At 35.2% G+C, this 19620-nt stretch overlaps 1 protein-coding gene across 3 annotated transcripts in view; it reads left to right on the plus strand.

Annotated features, from left to right (window-relative positions):
- The first annotated feature begins 587 nt into the window (after positions 1-587).
- LRRCC1 (leucine rich repeat and coiled-coil centrosomal protein 1) overlaps positions 588-19620 on the plus strand; it is a 35998-nt gene continuing 16965 nt past the window's right edge. The window contains exons 1-8 of one of the 3 annotated variants that reach the window (XM_032421693.1): positions 588-783; positions 3117-3322; positions 3604-3669; positions 7076-7243; positions 9200-9375; positions 9468-9674; positions 18232-18425; positions 18695-18842. In XM_032421693.1, coding sequence (XP_032277584.1) covers positions 695-783; positions 3117-3322; positions 3604-3669; positions 7076-7243; positions 9200-9375; positions 9468-9674; positions 18232-18425; positions 18695-18842 — 1254 coding nt within the window. In that variant the 5' untranslated portion in view covers positions 588-694. The remainder of the gene's footprint in view (positions 784-3116; positions 3323-3603; positions 3670-7075; positions 7244-9199; positions 9376-9467; positions 9675-18231; positions 18426-18694; positions 18843-19620) is intronic. The other 2 variants (XM_032421694.1, XM_032421696.1) reach the window with 2 other exon arrangements.

Below are 19620 nucleotides of genomic sequence, written 5' to 3' on the forward strand. Positions count from 1 at the left end.
TCCCCTTGACCTAGCAAGGCTCTGCTCAGTCACCAATAACCTTTTAGAAAACTTTCCCACTACCCACATCACTATACAGTTGGCTTAAATGCTCCTGTGCTATTTCTAGCACTCACCCTGTTGCACGGCAATTCTTTGTTTCCTCCACTGAACTGTGAATGCTTCCAGAGAACGAGAATTGGCTTCAATTTATTCCTCATGTCACAGGGAAGTGCTTGACATATGTAAAGCATCCCATAAATGTTTACTAAATCAACAGTAGGTGCAATGGCCGGTGGGGGAATAACTTATAGGTATGTATGACTATAGTTTTGTAAAGACAAACTGCTGTTAAATCGCCTTCAGAAGTCAGTGGCCTACAACGCAAAAATCATACAGGGGAGCGTCACAGGAAAGACCCATTCTTTACCCACCAACCACATACACGGGATGATGTTTCTCTTTACGGCAAGGCCCAAGAATCGCGCCGTGGATACCGTAAAAGGGAGGGAAGCCCTTGGGGAAGAAAATCAGGCTTCCCGCTTTACGGCACTTGTCAAGGCGCGAAAAGTGCCCGGCTGTCGGTTGGAGGGGGGCGGGGGGCCTTCGCCCCCGCCCCCTCGGACTGGACTTCCGCTCACCCAGAAGGCGTGTTCCGGGCTCTCCCACCCCGCTCTGGGCGCCGGTTAAGACCACGGTCCCCGTTGCCGGTACTATGGAGGCGCCGGTGGAGGCGGAAGTCGAAAATGAAGACGGCGACAGCATCTGCGGGGATTTGTGCTTCATGGACAAAGGCCTGCGGAGGTAAAGGGTGCTCCGCAGCCAGGAGCGGCCCGCGCATCCCCCTGGCGGGAGCCGTGAATAACAAACTGCCTCGGAGCGGAGGCGGCACAGCCTTACCCAGACCGCACACAAACGCTGTCTGGCTTCCCCCCGCCTTACTGCGCCAGAACTGCTCTGCTGAAGTGCCGGGTCCAGCGAGTCCTCATTCCTTTCCTCCTTGGCCTTTTGAGTAGCCTGGAAACTGCCCTACGATCTCATTCTCTACCAATCTTTTGCCATCCTCCGTCTCTACTGGTTCTCCTTTCTTTACTGATTATTCTTCCTTTGCTTGCTCTGTAATTGTTGGTGTTCTCGGGTTCTATCTTGTCTCTTCTGCTCTTTCTCTTACCTTGACAAAAAGTGGCGCTGTGGTATGTCCGGCAACCGTGGAGCGAAGGTTTACTGCTCTTCATTGGGTTTTCCTCAATTCTCTTTGCCTCTCTTCTAATTTCTCCTTTGCAGAGCACAATGATACATATATCCATAAACTTCTTGAGACTACTAAGCATCATATTTAGCTAACCATTTCCCTCTTTCATGCAGCCCAAATGTATGCATGACGTACTAGGTTCTTCATTCCGCTTTACCGGCTGGTCCCTGCCTACCTTTTCGGAATTAACCTCTTAACATTTCTCCATTTACCCTCTGTGATTAGTCATACTGACCTACATACAGGCAGTTCCATAGTGGGCTTCTCTATGTTCCTTTGTGGCATGCCCTGCTCTATGTGGAACCTTGCTGCTGATAATTAAACCATCTTGTTCTGGATCATGATCTCATGATCTTTGTCCAAAGACCCCAGGGAGATGGTTTTTAAAGGAATATTTACATTTATATTTAATAATAGATGCCATTTACTGAATGCCATCTATGTGTAAATATTATATATGTTATCACTATCCTCACAATAATTCTGCAAGGTAGTAATTTTACAAGTGACAGATCTGAGACTCAGAGGATCTAAATAGTGTTCCCAAATTCTTCCAGCTGGTGAGCAGTTAAGTTCAAATTCAAACCTATTTCTGTCTAATTTCACTTTCTGCTTTTTCTGCTGTACCACATTATCTGCACAGTACTAATTTCCAGAAACTGAAATGTGTCAGAAAATAAATGACTGTCATTAAGAGCATGTGTTAATAGCACAAGGATAGCTCAGTAAATGACAGTAGCAAGGTAACTGCAAAACATTTCAACAGTCACATTTACAGATTGGTAGTTTCAAATTTACAAATGCTTTATCTTCCACATGTTGTTATGTGCTTCATTCTGAAAATCTAAGGGAGGAGCTGAATGACTTTATGGCATATTTAAAGTGTTTTTGATTTTTAATTTTGAATTTGAGATTCTTGATGCTAATTTGAAAGCACACCAGAATTCCTTATTTTCTTTTTACTCCCTGACTACTAAACTTCTCACTTCTCTACTGCCAGAGTTAAGTTTCCTCTGCGGTAGCTGCTACAGAACATTGAACAGATGCCCATGACATTGTGTGTCCCTATTCCCGACTGTCCCTCCTTCCAGCACCTCTGAACTTTGTGCACTGTAGTTTTTATTCCTGGAACTACCATCTTTAGGAGAGGTTCTGGTTATAAATGGCAGTACCTGAGAGAATGAGGAGATGAGTTCTATTTAGGGGAGGTGCATTCCAAATGTATAGAAGGGAGGATGGATTTTTTCACTAGAAATAGTAATAACTGGTTGTTTCTTTTGAAATCAACTACATTCTGGGTTAAATAGCTGTTGCAGACAGTAAAGAAAGATTACAAGCTACAGTGCCAGATCTGGATTTATACTGCCTCAGGTAATAACTACAAGAACTTGGACAAGTTATTTAATTTCTGCAAACTTCAGTATCCTTATACCTATTGCTTAGAATTGTTGTGAGATAAGTGAAATGAGAAATAGAGGCTTAGAGAGGTTAGCTCATTTATTCAAGTAATTTAGCAAAAAAAAAAAAAAATACTAGAATGCAGATTTGAACTGGGGTATTATGATTCCAGGGCCTTTACAATTACACCTTTCATTATATGCTGATGACTTGGTTGCTTATAGAAGGTAGAAATGCCCAGGGTCACTTCCCTTTCTTGAGTGGGTTTCTTGTTTATCTGTATGGTCCAAAATACCAATTAGTGGTAAGAAGCACTGTCCCTTATGAGATGTTTAAAGACTACCACAAGTAGGAAGGATTTCGTTATAGAATGAGTAGAGCACATGCTTACCATCTACATGCTGTTTGGTTGATTTTAATTATATTTGGTCATAATTTTTAAATCCGTTTCTTACTTGCTTTTGATAATATATATTTTCTCTTGTAGCATATCAGAGTTATCTTTAGATTCATCCCTTCATGCCATCAATCTTCATTGCAATAACATCTCAAAAATCGAAGCCATTGATCATGTTTGGAATTTACAACACTTAGATCTGTCATCTAATCAAATAAATCGAATTGAAGGGCTAAACACACTGACAAAACTATGTACTTTAAATTTGTCCTGCAATTTGATCACAAGAATAGAAGGTTTGTAAGTGATTTTCATGTGATACTTTGCATAAGGAAGATTATTTAAGTCCACTTTTCTTCTTCCCAAAAGAATGGAATAAATATTATCATAAACTTTTGAAAACTGACCTTAAAATTTACTACATAAAAGTTTTCTTCTAGAAAAGTTAATTTTTTAAGTATTTTGCAAAATACCAATAAAATTGATTTCACTGTTATTGGACTATAGATTTGCTTCAAAACTGTCTGAAATAGTATTGTAATACTATATAGCTTTATTTTATCTTATTTTATTTTAGGACTTGAAGCACTAACTAATCTGACTAGACTGAATTTATCTTATAACCACATAAATGATCTTAGTGGTAAGTAGATAATCTTATGTTTTCTATAATGCTGAATGTTTGCCACATGTGATGAGTTAGGCTAAGCTCAGCATGCTGAAAACTGAATAATCCTGTTTTTGACCAAAAATACCATCTAGAGAGTCTGCTTCAGACATAATTCTTTTTTTGTTGGTGCCAAAGCTATGGCTGAATAAAAAATAGGAATACAAACTAGGTGATCAGTAACTGAAAAAACTTGGATAGAAGGGACTTCAGGAGAATAGTGTTTTAATCTTAAATAATTGATCGATATGCTATTATAGAAAGAATAGTTCCAATAGAACTTTTTACAGTGATGAAAATATTAAATATCTATGCTGTCTGACATGGCAGCGAATAGCCAGATGTGTCTTTTGAGCACTTGAAATGTGGCTTGTGCAGTGAGGAGCTGAATTTGTTATTTAATTTTAGTTGAAATTTACAAAGCCACAGGTGACTAGTGCTACCATATTGGATCATATAGCATATTGGACCATACTGCATTCCAAAGGCTATATTGTAAATTGACGATCAAATAATTTTCTTTTCTTTTTGACTTTTAGCAGGTCTAAGAAGGTTAAACATTTTCACCTATTTTTTAATTGATTAAAGTGATACACTGATAAACTGAACAAAGTTTCATGATAATTCTTAGAATTATCTGTTAGAACTGGCAGAATTCTTCTAATTATCATCATAATCCTGTCAATTTTTGAAAATCTTATTCATGTGTTTATTTTTCTCCCATACTAGAAAAATACTAGCCTATACCAGGTATTTAATATACAAAAAATTAAAGGAATCTACTCCCTACTGTTAAGCTGGAATACCAAGAATATTTTAATTTTTTAAAACTTTCTCCCCCAAAGTTGTGAAAGTATTGGAATTGAGTATTAACCCTAGCTCTGTCACTGCTATGTGATGTTGAGCAAAGAATATTACTGTTTAGATGCAGTTGCCTTATCTGAAAAATGTGAATCTTGGGTAAGATTGCTCATTCATTTACTCAACAAATATTTATTGAAGATCACTGTATCAAATACTGTTCTGTAGTAATTAAAAAAACAACAAATAGATAAGGTTCTTGTCATAGGGTTTACATTGTAGTGGGGAAGAAAAGCAAAAAATAAGATCATGTCAACCCCTCAAAAATAAGCAAAAGATTTGAGCAGAGCCTTTCCCAGGAGGAAATCTAAGTGGCAGATTAGTACATGAAAAAAAAAAATGTTTAGCATCTTTAGTGGTTAAGGAAATACAAACTAAAACTGTAATGAGATCTACTTCATACCTACTAGAGTAGATAGTTTTAAAACTTACAATACAAAATACTGGTGAGATTATAGAGCAGCTAGAACTTGTACACATTGTGAGGAGAATTGAAAATGGAACAACTACTTTGGAAAACAGTTTGAAGGTTTCTTATAATGTTAAACATACACTTACCATATAATCATGCAGTCCCTCTCCTAGGTATTTACCTAAGAGAAATGAAAACATGTCTGTTCAAAAACCTGTACATGAAAGTTTATATGATTATATAGCTTTTTATATAATCATGTTTATATGATTCTTTATAATCTTCCAAAACTGGAAGCCATCCATATGTCTATCACCTAGTAAACAAATAAATTGTGATTCATCCACACGATGGAATATTGCTTGGCAATAAAAAGGAATGAACAATTGATATATGCAGCAACATGGACAACTCTAAAAAGAATTAGGCTAAGTGCAGGGAGTGAGACACAGAAAGATGCACTATATGATTCCATTTATATGACATTCTGACCAAGGCAAGTTATAGTGGCAGAAATTAGATCATTAGTTGCCAAGGGTTGAAGATGGGACACATTGATCAGAGGGATAGAATGTTCTGTATCGCAGTTATAGTAGTGGTTACACAACTGTATATGCTTGTTTACGTATGTTGAGCTATACACCTAAAAGGGTGCGTTTTAGTGACTTCATATCACATTATAATAAATATGAAGAAAATAGGCAACCCTGTAAGTTTTAATAGATCATTATGAGTTCAATAAATAAAGGCAGTATATATGATAAGTGCATGCACAGACACTAAGGCACCTTCAACCTTATGATAAAGGAACAGAAAGAAGGGTAATATGGCTAGAGCATAGCAAATGAGGGGTTAGTGTGCTAAGAAAAGAGATGAGAAGGTAGGCAAAGGCCAGATCACAGCTTCATACTCAGGGTAAAAAAAGTTTGCATATTATTCTAGGTGCAATACGAAGCCATAGGAGGGCTTTAAACAAGTGACATATGTGTTTTTAAAGGATCACTTTGGTTGCTGAATGAGTGAAGAGTGAATTTTAGGAGGATAGGAGTGGAAGTCAGGTGACCAGTTAGGAAGCTATTTCAGTGGTCTAGGTGAGAGATGATGGAGACTTGGACTAGGGTGGAAATAGTGTAGAGGAGCAAATGGATATATTTTGCAGGTAGAGTTCATAGGACGTGCTGATGGATTGAGATAAGGAAATGAAGAAAAAAGGAATCAAAGATAAGTTAACTGAGTTTTTTCTGTAGCGACAGGTGGATGATGGGACTGGTTCCTGATGTGGGAAAGACAGGGAGAAACAGGTTTAGAGATGAGGGGATGAGAAGTAAGGATTCTATCTTAAATTTGAGAACCCTGTTAGACATGTGTGTATGTATATGTGTAAGTCTCAGTTCGGGGGTGGGTTTCATGGTTGGAATTGTAGATTTGGCACATCAAAGGCCATTTCCAGGCTGTACCTTTGCTCAGAAGCTCCATTTTAAAGCGAGTTCTGAGGGAAGAAAAGAGAAACATGAAGTGCTCCAGTGGGGTAAACTGTCAGCATGCATGGCCCCATCCACCACAGCTGCAGCTGAAGTCAGAGGCTGGTCAAGGAGACGTGGTACCAGGCACCAGTAACCTCTGCTGCAAATCTAGTTGTTAACATTACCATGCTCTAGATAAACTCGTGTAAGAATTATTACCAGGGAACTAAATCAAATGGGTGCTATTTGTATTTTATGCTCAAACCAATAAAATTGAAGAGTACTGCAGGGTTTGCTTATATCTGCTAATCAAAAATAATGTGTTGATTGAGAGCCTGAAGCCATTGCTTTATGCTTCTCCTAGAAGTACATGCATTGACCTGGAGAGGTCCATATGTTCTGTTTGAAGAGAACCAAAGACCAGGAACCTCTGGGCTAGGGCCTCAAAAGGGATGCTAACCCTGTGTTTCTTCAAAACAACAAATGTCTTTACTCATACTCTGTTTATTAGATGTAGCTGTTTGCAGAGACTTCTTATTAATGCTGCTTCTTTGCCTCAAAATCTAATCTATATAAAAATTAACTTTTAATTAGCTGTTGGAAAAATGACTTCAGTGGCATCAAGAGTTTTTTTTCCTTATTGCAGGTTTGATTCCCCTTCATGGAATTAAATATAAACTTAGATATATTGACCTACATAGTAATTGTATAGATAGTATTCATCACTTACTTCAGTGTGTGGTAGGATTGAACTTCTTGACTAATCTTATTTTGGAAAAAAATGGAGAAGATAACCCTGTCTGTCATGTTCCAGGTATGAGCAATTAATGCTTTTTGTAACAGTTAATATTCAGAGCTCCTTTGTTTTCTGTGACTGGTGTTTATGACCCTTTTATTTGTCTTAAGCTTTGCAACTTTTTATTATATATTTGAAAAAAACATAATTGCAAATAAATAATTGTATTAAGACAAATTGCGGTTAAGAGAACACAGATAAATAATTCTATTTAGACAGTTTTATATTTGATAAGTGAATGCCTCAAAATTAAATTATGTTATAATCTATTCTTAAACAGTATAATAGTATGCAGCCATAAAAAAAGAATATAGAATCTTTAGCTACTGATACGTAATTATCTCCAAGATACACTGTTAATAGAAAAAAAGCAAGCAAGTTTGAAAACATTGCATATAATAGGTTACCATTTGTGTGCAAAGGGTAAAATATGTGTGTGTATTTGCTGATTATATATATAAAATATCCAGAAGGCTATACCAAAAACTGATAACAATGGCTAACTCCAGTATTAAGTAGGTAGGGATCGGGAAATGGCAGAAAGGGTGGAAAAGGTAGCTGGGAATCAGGAAATATTAGGAAAATCTTTTCCTGTATACCTTTTTAATTTTGTTTGTGAATGTGTTTAATAAATAAATGATTTTTGTAAGGAAGAAAACTTAATACGATATATTGAAGATGCTGCTGAAATGCCATTTGATCTAATTCAGAATCACTGAAGTTGGTAAATACAAAGCAGACCAGACTACTATTTCTTATTATTATCACTTATTTCAAATGGCTTAACCAAGCAATAAGATACAAATGTAAAATATGAATATATATTCCAAAGATCAGCTTGGGTAGAAGGTGGCTACAGAGTTGGCTCCATTCTGTCATTAATATGCAACTGTATGAAGGCTTTTCCCAGAATGGAAACCTGTTGTGATAATTTTATTTCACAGAAGAAAATAATAGATGTGAGATGAACTATTTTCCTAAGGCCATATAATATAGAGTCTACCTAAGAATCAGGAGAGACTTCAGTTTTCTGGGGAAACCCTGTTTTGGGGGGAAAAAAGCCTTATTTCTAAAACAACTTTTTTCTTCTTTTCCTTACTCACCCAAGTTGGATTTTTTCCCTGACAATTTGCCTTAAGAATCTCTGGTTCCTACAATTTGAACCTTTGTTTTTCATTTTGATTAGGTATTTCAACACGGTTGCCCTCCCCCTAGAATTGAAGGGATACTTATTACTAAAATAACCTTTCTCCTCTCAAAATTTCTTAAATTGATTTGCCAGATTCTTTCTTTCTTTTGGAGTTCTTCCAACCACTTCACTGGCCTTTGTTAGAAATACTTGGTCTTAACATTATAGTTAAGCAAAGTTAAACTGTTTCTTTTAGCCTAGACACCAAATTAATGTTAACTTGTCAGATTTCTCATATTTAATTGTACTTAAGGAAAATAAACATATTCTTGAATAGTTGATAGATTGCCTTTCTTAATCTTAGTTATATCTAATTTAAGGGAGAAAGATGGGGAAGTTTAATTTACTAATACTTAAGGCCTCATTAGCAAAATTCTGAATTTCTGGTGGTTACCCACATTATCCTGATTTATATTTATACTAATTATATTACAAATAAAAGACATGTTTGGCTTTCTGTTCAGAATAAGCTTACTGGTATCATGCATTTATAACTTTAAAGCAATTTTACAAAAGCTAAATCCAGCAATAATGATTTTTAACTTTCTGATCTTCACCAGGAGGACTATGGGGGAGGGGTGGTGGGGAGTGTTTTGTTTGTTTTATACTTAACGATTACATACTAGAGAAGGACTAAGTAGCTTTTATTACAAGTTTATTAGTTGCATTCCAGGACTAATTTTATCATTCAGGTGATATATCTGGTAGGTGATAAATTTAGTGTATTTGAGAAATAATTAACTTTTTAATGCCTGACTTTTTATTTTGAATGATTTGTTTCCAAGGGTACAGAGCAATTATGCTCCAGACATTGCCACAGCTTAGAATCCTAGACTGCAAGAACATATTTGGTGAGCCAGTAAATTTGTCAGAAATAAATTCATCACGCCTACAGTGCTTAGAAGGTCTTTTGGATAACTTAGTTTCTTCTGATTCTCCCCTAAATATAAGTGAAGATGAGGTATGGTATTGTTTTTTTCTAATATAAAAGATACCTTCAAATTTTAATTAATGTAAACTTAAAAGATCTTGGTTTGTTTCTCTGTATCATAGATAATTGATAGTATGCCAGTGGTAACACCACCCATCGATGAGATAGCTCCCTTGGATCAGTTTGCATCACCAACAGATACTGGTTTGACATCACTTATATCTATATGTCCATCTTCTGAGCCGGAGAAAGTTAATCATGAAAACAATTTTCATAACGACATGAAACTTCAGAAATTAGATGATCAAATTTTACAGCTTCTCACTGAAGTAACTATTTTTCCTATATTTCTAAGCAATGTTTGTTGAAAAAAAAAAATAGTTGAGAAAATGTAAAATAAAAATAGCGTATAAGCTAACCAACCCGAAACAATTTATAGTTAACATTCTGTTGTGTATGTATATTTTTTTCCTTTACAGAAATAGGATTCTGTTTTATAATAGTAGTAGTAAAAAAAGATAACATACTTTTTTCACTCATTTTCCTTATTGTCCTTCAAATGTTTATTATATAATTCCTTTATTTTGCTGTACGTCACATTATTTCCACCCACCCACCTTTTGGCTTTGAGTAAATTCAGAACTCTTCTGACTCAATGTTTATAAATATAGAGGATATATGAGTTACTTTGGGCCTCTATCTTCAGTTGTTTAATGATCAAAACCACTTCTAGAACTTATAGCTGCATGGCAGGTTAACTTACATAGTTCCTGCTTTAATTTCTGTTTACAGCAGACCCTCACCAGATTAATCTCTACTTTCCTGAGATATTCTTTTTTACCCCTGCTACTGGTACACTGGCTTTTAGAATCTTTGAATTATGTGGATGGACTACAATGCCTAGATTTTATTGCTATTTGGGTCTCCAAACTTTGCTGTAGCATTCTTGACTGTGATCTACAATAACAGTTGTTTTCTTAAGCACCACACTTCTGAGAATGCAGTGGATTATTATTTAGCCCCTACCTGGATATAGGGTAGAGATACTGTGGTACAGGCCAAAGAAGCTATTAGTCAAATGTCAGTTTGACCTAGATATTTATAATTAAATTTTAATATTCAAAATTTTTTTCTCCAAATGAGGTGGAGGTGTAGAGTAGAAAATGCTAATTGTGGAATTATGGTTCAGAGGGTTTTTAATAATTCTGAACTATTATCATAGTTACAACACTAACATAACAATGCTAGATAAACAAAAAGTTTACCTTAGGGCAGTAAATGAATAAGGCTGTAAGGATTTTGTGTGCCAGAAAACCCTAGACACTTCACTTGGGCCACAGAGGTGGGTAGGAATAGAACTGGGATAAGAATGCTGGCCTGTACATTCTTTAACATCATTGATAACATGTCACTGAGCTCTCCAACTTCTCCGTTTCCTCAGATTTCATCATTCGTCTTTTCTAAAAGCTGATTCTTCTGCCAATATCAGGACTTAGGTTTAATTTTAGTAACCTGAATTTGAAGTGAACTTTTATGGCTTCTTCTATGCCATCCTCATTTCATTCTCACAACACCCCAGTCAAGTAGCTAGGGATCAATATATCATTCTTATTTTATAGAAAAGAAACTCAGGAGTTTATCTAAGCGTTCTTTAATAGTAAGAGTTGAGCTTCACACCCAAATCTCTGATATCCAGTCTGGTATTCTTTCCACCAGCATGCTTCTTACTCAGTTATGATGATAATTCTTCCTACTTTGTAACCAAAAATAGGAGTCTAGCTGTCTGGGGGAAAAAACATGATTCATTTCTCTGCATAATAAAAAAATTAGGTGGATGCTAACTTGTGTGAAGGGTAAACATGCAGTTTTAATTTCAGTTGATGTATATACTCAATGTTATTTCAAAAGTAGTAATTTATAAGTGAGGTCATAAAATTACTGAAAATGTGCTATACTACAATGATATTTTTCTTAACTATGGGACTTATTATTATTTCACTGATCTTGAGAGTTCTCTGTGAAGACTTTTGTCTTTTAGTTTTTCCCTACCATTTTATTATGAAATTTTCAAACTTAGAGCAAATTTGAAAGAATTTCTTAGTGAATACCAGTATACCCACCAACTAGATTCCACTGTCAACATTTTACTTTGCTTATTTCATCGTGTATCTATCCATTTATTCATTTATCAGACTATCTTATGACACATTTCAAAGTAGATTACATTTATCAGACTATCTTATGACACATTTCAAAGTAGATTACATGCATTGGTATATTTCCTTCAAAATACTTACGCATGTATATCATTAACTATAGAGTTCAGTATTTTTTTAGCCATCTCTTTTGATGTAAAATACAGATACGTGTTTTCCCTGAATTGACAATACATATACCTGTTACCCAACTTTTACAAAGATAAACATAACCATCATCAACATTACCTCTTCCCCGTCAGTCTTCTCCCCTAAGGCAATCACTTTCCTCCCTTTTTCACTATAGATTATTGAATGCTTCTTCCAGAACCTAATATAATATAATATAATATTGCAGTCGTACAAATATACTCTTTTGTGTAAGTCTTCTTTCACTGAGTATAACTTTGAAATCATTCCATGTTTTATATCTATTCTTTAGATCTTTTTCATCATTCTCAGCGGTAGTTTTAGTATACAAGTTTTGCATATTTTTTATTAAATTTATTCCTAAGTATTTTGTTTTATAACACTGTAAATTGAAGAGTTTTTGTGGCTTCATGTTCCATGATTGCTGCTTGTTTGTGAAATACCTTTTATTTTTATATGTATATAGCTTGGATCCTATGACTTTGCTAAATTTACTTAATAGTTCTAGTACTTGTTTTGTATTTTCCTGGTAATTTTCTACATAAACAGTTATATGGAGACAGTTTTCCTTCTTCTCTGACCTTTATGCTGGTCCTTTTTGCTTTGTTGCAATAGCTAGAATTTGCAGTGCAGTACTGAAGATAAATGGTGAGAGTGGGCACTTTTGTCTTATTCCTGATCCTTGGAGAGCCTTCTGTATTTCACAATTAAGTTAGATGTGAGTCTTATGTTTTTCATAGATGTCCTTCATCAAGTTAAGGAGTTTACTTCTATTCCCAATTGGCTGAGTTTTCTGATGTTGAATTTTTTTTGTTAAATGCTTTTTCTGCATCTATTGAGATGATCATATGTTTTTTTTATTTTTTACTCACATAATAGTATGAATTACATTGATTAGTTTCCAGATGTTAAACAAACATTGCATATTGGGAGTAAACCTCATTTAATCCTGATAAATTATCATACATTCTTGGATTTAGTTTGCTAGTATTTTATAAGAGTTTTTACAATTTGCTCATGAGGGATATTTGTTTTTACTTTTATAGTAGCATCTTTGGTTTTGATATTAGGTTAATGTTGCCTACCTAAATGAGTTGAAAACTGCCCCCTCCTCTATTTTCCTAAAAAATTTTTGTAAGATTGGAATTACTCTTTCTTAAATGTTTGATAAAGTTCACCAGTAAAATTATCTGGCCCTGGAAGGTTTGTGATAATGAATTCACTCTCTTTAATAATTATAAGGCAACTCATTTTCTATCTCATTGTGTGTTGCTTTATATAAGTTGTGTTTTATAATTTGTCTATTTCACCTAATTTGTCAACATAAAATTGTTAACTAATATTCTCTTACTGTCTTTTTAACATCTGTAGGATCTGTAATGATAGCCTTTCCTTTATTACTGATAATGATGATTTGTGTCCCCTCTCTCTCTGTTTTTATATATATATATATATATATATATATATATATATATATATATATATTCTTTTGTCTTGGTCAATTTGGCCAAGGGTGGGGTACCTGGGTGGCTCAGTTGGTTAAGCGTCTACCTTTGGCTTCAGGTCATGATCCCAGGGTCCTGAGATCTCCCTCTGCCCTTCCCCCTTCCTGCTTGTCCTTGCTTGCTCTCTCTCTCTCTCGTGCTCTCTCTCTCAAATAAATAAAATCTTTTTTAAAAAATTAGTCAAGGGGCGCCTGGGTGGCTCAGTGGTTAAGTGTCTGCCTTCAGCTCAGGTCATGATCCCAGGGTCCTGGGATCAAGCCCCGCATCGGGCTCCCTGCTTGACGGGAAGCCTGCTTCTCCCTCTCCCACTCCCCCTGCTTATGTTCCTGTTCTCGCTGTCTCTCTCTCTCTGTCAAAAAAAAAAAAAAAATTTAGTCAAGTGGTTTGTTTCTGTTTACAAAGATGAATTTTGTTAATTTTATCTGCTTTCTGTTTTCTGTATTACTGATTTCTACATTTTATTATTTCTTCTACTTACTTTGAATTTACCCTTCATTTTTTAGCTTCTTAATGTAAGTGCTTAGATTATTGATTTTAGACCTGTCTTCTAATTTAAATTAACCATCTAAAGCAGTAAATATTTTTAAGCACTGCCTTAGCTACAGTTCACAAATTTTTATACGTTTGTTTTCATCATTATTTACCTAGAAATATTTTCTAATTTCTCTTGTGATTTCTTCCTTCATCCAAGGGTTATTTAGAACTGTCTCGTTTAATTTTCAAGTGTTTTGGTTTCTAGATATGTTCTGTTAGTAACTTCTAATTTACTTTCATTTTGTCAGAGAACATTCTAGATAATTTTAGTCTTTTTAAATTTACTGGGACTTACTTTATAGCCCAGCATGTGGTCTATCTTGGTGAATGTTCTTTGTGCCCTTGGACAGAATGTTTATTGTATACTTGTTAAGTCAGGATGGCTGATAGTATTTTCAGATGACTCATGTCATTACTGATTTTTTAATCTAGTTCTATCAGTTGCTGCTGATACTGATTTTTTAAAAATTTACTTGTCTGATTCTATCACAAAAATGTTAAAATCTCCATCTAAGTGTGGATTGGTCTGTTTCTCCCTTTAATTCTCTTAACATTTGCTTATTATATTTTGAAGCTCTGTTATTAAGCACATACATGTTTACAGCTGTTCTGTCTTCCTAATGAAGTGTTCCTCTTTGTCTTTGGGAGTGTTCTTTGTCTTGAAACCTGTTTTATCTGATATTAATAGAACCATTTCAGCCTTCTTATGCTTACAATTTATATATAAATCTTTTTCCATCAATCAGGGTTTTTTTTTTTAAAAAACAGCTTTATTGAGCTATAATTCACTTACCGTACAATTCAATGGTTTGTACCCATTAGCAGTCACTACCATTTTCCTCCAGCCCTAGGCAGCCACTAGTGGATTTTATTTTTATATGGATTTGCCTATTCTGGAAATTTCATGTAAATGGAATCATCAATATGTAGCCCTTTGTGATTATATTCTTTCATTTAGCATGATGTTTTCAGGTTTTACCCATTTTGTAGCATGTATCAGTACTTCATTTTTTTTTAATATAAGATAATCTATTGTATGGATATACCACATTTTATTCATTCTTCATTTGGTTGGTTAATTTGGGTAATTTCTACTTTTTGACTATTATGAGTAACACTGCTGTGAACATTCATGTATATGCTTTTGTGTGAACATAGGTTTTCATTTCTCTTTGCTATATATCTAGTAGTGGAATTGCTAGGTCAAATAGTAACTGTGTGTTTAACCTTTTGAGGAATGACCAGACTATTTCCAAAGCAACTGCACCATTTTACATTCCTACCATCATTATATGAGGGTTCCAGTTTCTCCACATCCTCACCAACTTGTTATTATCTGTGGTTTTGATTATAGCCATCCTACTGGGTATGAAGTGGTAGCTCATTGTGCCATCCATTCACTGTTAACTTGCTATATCTTTATATTGAAGTAAGTCTTATATATAGGTGGGTCTTGTTTTTTAATTCAGCCTGGCCATCACTCCTTTTTTTTTTTTTTTAAAGATTTTATTTAATTTATTTGACACAGAGAGAGAGATAGTGAGAGAGAGAGCACAAACAGGGGGAGCGGCAGGGAGAGGGAGGAGCAGGCTCTCCGCTGAGCAAGGAGCCTGATGCGGGGCTCGATCCCAGGACCCTGGGATCATGACCTGAACCGAAGGCAGCCGCCCAACCAACCAAGCCACCCAGGCGCCCCGACATGGCCATCACTCCTTTTGAAGAGTCCATACTCCATTGAAATTTACTGTAATCATTGATGAAGTTGGATTTAGGTATACCATTTCATTGTTTGCTTTTTCACTTTTTTATTCATTTTTCTACTTTTTCTATCTTCTATTGTGTATTTTTTATAATCCAATCTTAATTTGTATTTCGTTCTTTAGTCATACTTTTTATTTCTGTGTGTGATAACTCTAAAAATAGACTTTTCAATACTATATTCATATAAAATGTAGAATTCTTCCTTCTATTACACTTTGTTATAGTTGCCATATGTATTTCATTGGATGCATTATAAACTCCAGAGACAATGTTTTAATTTTTGCTTTAAAGGAATTAAAAGTAAAAAATATTTAAAAATTATTTGTATTTACCTGTATATAAATCATATATGAGGGGCACCTGGGTGGCTCGGTCAGTTAAGCATCTGCCTTCCGCTCAGGTCATAATCCCGGGGTTCTGGGATTGAGCCCCGCATCGGGCTCCCTACAGAGTAGGGAGCCTGCTTCTCCCTCTCCCTCTGCCTGCCACTCCCCCTGCTTGTGCTCTCTCTCTCTCTAATAAATAAGTAAAATCTTTTTAAAAAATAAAAATAAATCATATATGACACTCTCTGAAGATTTAATTTCCTTGTAGTAGTATTTTCCTTCAGTCAGGACTTTTAGCCTGAACTTCCTGTAGCAAATCTTGTAGTGGACATCTGAGAACAGATAGCTTTTGAAGGACATTTTTTGCTGAATATAGAATTCTATATTGACAGCTTTTTTTTTTCTTTTAGTACTGTCTCCTGGCCTCCATAGTTTTAAATGCAAGTCAGCATTTTAGAATCCTTGATTTCCTGAATATAATGTGTCATTTTTCTTTGGCTGCTTTCAAGAATTTACCTTTACTTTTGGTTTTCAGCAGTTTGGCAACGTTGTGCTTAAGGATACTTTTCTTCATATTTGTCCTACTTAAGGTTTCTCTGAGTGTTTTAAATCTGTAAATTGGTCTTTACCCAATTTAGGAAAATTTTGACATCATTTCAAATATTTTTCTGTCCCATATTCCTTTTTCTCAGATTCCGCTTAGATCTTTTGATACTCTTCCACGGTTCCCTGAGATTCTCTATATCTTATCAACTTTTTTTTTCCTCTGTATTCATTTTAAATAATTTTATAATTAGTTTAATAAATAATTTTGATAAACTGATCTTCAGGTACACTTATTCTTTCATCACCTCATTCTCTTCTTACGACCAGCCAATTTTTACTTCAGGTGTTGTATTTTGCAGTTGTAAAATTTCCATTTTTTATAATTTCTTTTTCTCTGCTGAATTTTTCTTTTCATTCAAGACAAGCATATTTTATATCATTGAATATGGTTATAATCACTATTTTAAAGTTCTTACCTTTTTTATTGAAGTATAATTGATAAACAATAGTTTATAGTTTCATAGTTACATAGTTTCAGGTGTACGACATAGTGATTTGACAACTCTCTATATTATGCTCACCACAATTGTAGCTACCATCTGCCACCATACAATGCTATTACAATACCATTGACTATATTCCCTATTCTCACTTATTCATTCCATAACTGGAAACCTCTACCTTCCAATCTCTTTCACTCATTTCGCCCACCCCTTCATCCCCTCCACTCTGGCAACCACCAGTTTGTTCTCTGTGTTTATGGGTCTGTTTATGGTTTTTGTATGTTTGTTCATTTGTTTTTTAGATTGCACTTATATATGAAATCATATGGTGTTTGTCTTTTTCTGCCTTATTTCACTTAGGAGAATACCCAAGGTCCATCCATGTTGTCACAGATGGCAATATAATTCTTTTTTATAGCTGAGTAATATACCATTGTTCTTTTCTGCTTATTTGAACATTTGGATCCTCTCAGGTTAGGTCTCCATTGATTGTGTTTTCCCTTGAGAATAGGTCATATTTTGTTGGTTCTTCCTATATTGAGTAGTTACGGAATTTATCCTGGACGTTGTGAATGTTATGTTGTGGAGACTTTAGATGCTATTATAGCCCTCCAAAGAATGTTGATACTTTTGTCATAGCAAATGTTTGACTTGCTTTCACTTAAACTATAAATTTGTCTCTTAGGCAGCAGTTCATTTTTTTAATCCTGTAACTGGGCTTCCTACAGTCTATACTGTCCAATGATTCTTCAGGCCCAAAAGTCTGTGGTTTTTCTACCTCAGTTTTAAGACTCCCTATGTACTGGGGCGCCTGGGTGGCTCAGTCGTTAGGCATCTGCCTTTGGCTTGGGTCGTGATCCCAGGGTCCTGGGATTGAGCCCTGCATCGGGCTCCCTGCTCAGCGGGAAGCCTGCTTCTCCCTCTCCCACTCTCCCTGCTTGTGTTCCCTCTCTCACTGTGTCTCTCTCTGTCAAATAAATAAATAAAATATGTACTGCTGATTGTGGTAAGCTCTCGAGGAAAAACCATAAAAACAGAAACACCCTGTTCTGGTCATTTTTTCCATGTGTCAGCTCCTCTCTAGAATAAGCCTGCTTTTGTTCACTGTCCAGGGCCTCCAAATAGTTTTTGTTCATAGTTGTTTGTTTATATTTTTCCTAGACTTTATCATTGCTATCTTGAGAATCAACCTCATAGGAACTTACTTGTCCATACCAGAAGCTAAATTCCTGTCTTTAATTCTGAACATACCTAGTTTATGAACCTTTAATCTTATAAAAAGTCATAATGTTTTAGGAAATTTGACATTTAAATCTTTTATACTGAACTGAACTTTTAACAAGCTTTGTTGGTTTTTTTATTCTAGACTTCTGATTCTTTATTAGATAATGTTCCTGAGAAAGATCTCAGACCAAAAAGAGATACAGATATGACTTCTGAAAGTGACTATGGCAACAGAAAAGAATGTAATAGAAGAATTCCTCGAAGATCAAAAATCCCGTATTATTCCAAAACTATTCAGACTATTAAGCACCACAATAAAAACAACCCTTTTATGAGGTAATTGTTTTAGTTTTAGAAATTCAAATAAGGCACACAGAAGTTAATACTGTTGGCTTGTTCCTTTAAGCTTTCTCAGAGTGGTATTTCTTTTCTAATGTCAGAGATTTGACTTTTCAGCCTTGTTAACTCAAATTTGTTCAGTATATTTATATAAATTTATTCAAAAGGATCCCTTTCACTGATAGACTGTCGTTACCTCAGTTGTGAAAACTAGTATGAATACTGTACGTTTCTTTGGGTTATTACCTATGTTTTACTCTTTGCAGCTGTAATCGTAAAATGAAACCACCTTTCTTTAAAGATTTATATGTAAGATCATCTTTAGCAAACTGTAATATGTTAGAAGAATCAGAAGAACAGAAGACTGAAATCATTAAAGTAGACAACAGTAGCTCAGAAGACACCACTTATCGGGTATGATATGAGAGATTAAGGGGGCATCTGGGTGGCTCAGTCGGTTAAGTGTCTGACTCTTGATCTCAGCTCAGGTCTTGATTTCAGGGTGGTGAGTTCAAGCCCCACATTGGGCTCCACACTGGGAGTGGAGCCTACTTAAAAAAAGAGGGAGAAAGATTAAGAAAAAAAATGAATGTGAATAATCTTAGTTTTAAATACGAAATTAGTCTCAGTAAAATAATGCATGTTTTTATGAGCAAAAAATATTGAATATAATTTTACTAGGGTGATAGATTGGGTTATTTTCCTCTTCCTGACTTCCAGATTTTGTATATTTTTGTAAATTGTAAAGGAATGGAAATTACACATTTATCTAAGGTCAAATTTTAGTGAAATCATTTGTTACATGTTTGTGGAGGAAAAAAAACAGATAAAAATTTTCAAGTTCTTGTTTGGTTTTTTTTGTTTTTTTTTTAAGATTTTATTTATTTGACAGAGAGAGACACAGCAAGAGAGGGAACACAAGCAGTGGGAGAGGGAGAAGCAGGCCTCCCACTGAGCAGGGAGCCCGATGTGGGGCTCGATCCTAGGACCCCAGGATCATGACCTGAGCCAAAGGCAGATGCTTAACAACTGAGCCACCCAGGCGCCCCTCAAGTTCTTATTTCTTAAAGCAGTGGTTTCAGACTTTTGGGTCTCAGACCCTCAGATCTATAGCTAAGGAAATTTATGGGTCTTCTCAGAGGAACTTTTATATAGACTCAAAAAATGTGTTTAATATCAAGACTTCTGAAAC

The sequence above is a fragment of the Phoca vitulina genome, unplaced genomic scaffold (genome assembly GCF_004348235.1).
Source record: "Phoca vitulina isolate PV1807 unplaced genomic scaffold, GSC_HSeal_1.0 scaffold25, whole genome shotgun sequence".
Lineage (NCBI taxonomy): Eukaryota > Metazoa > Chordata > Mammalia > Carnivora > Phocidae > Phoca > Phoca vitulina.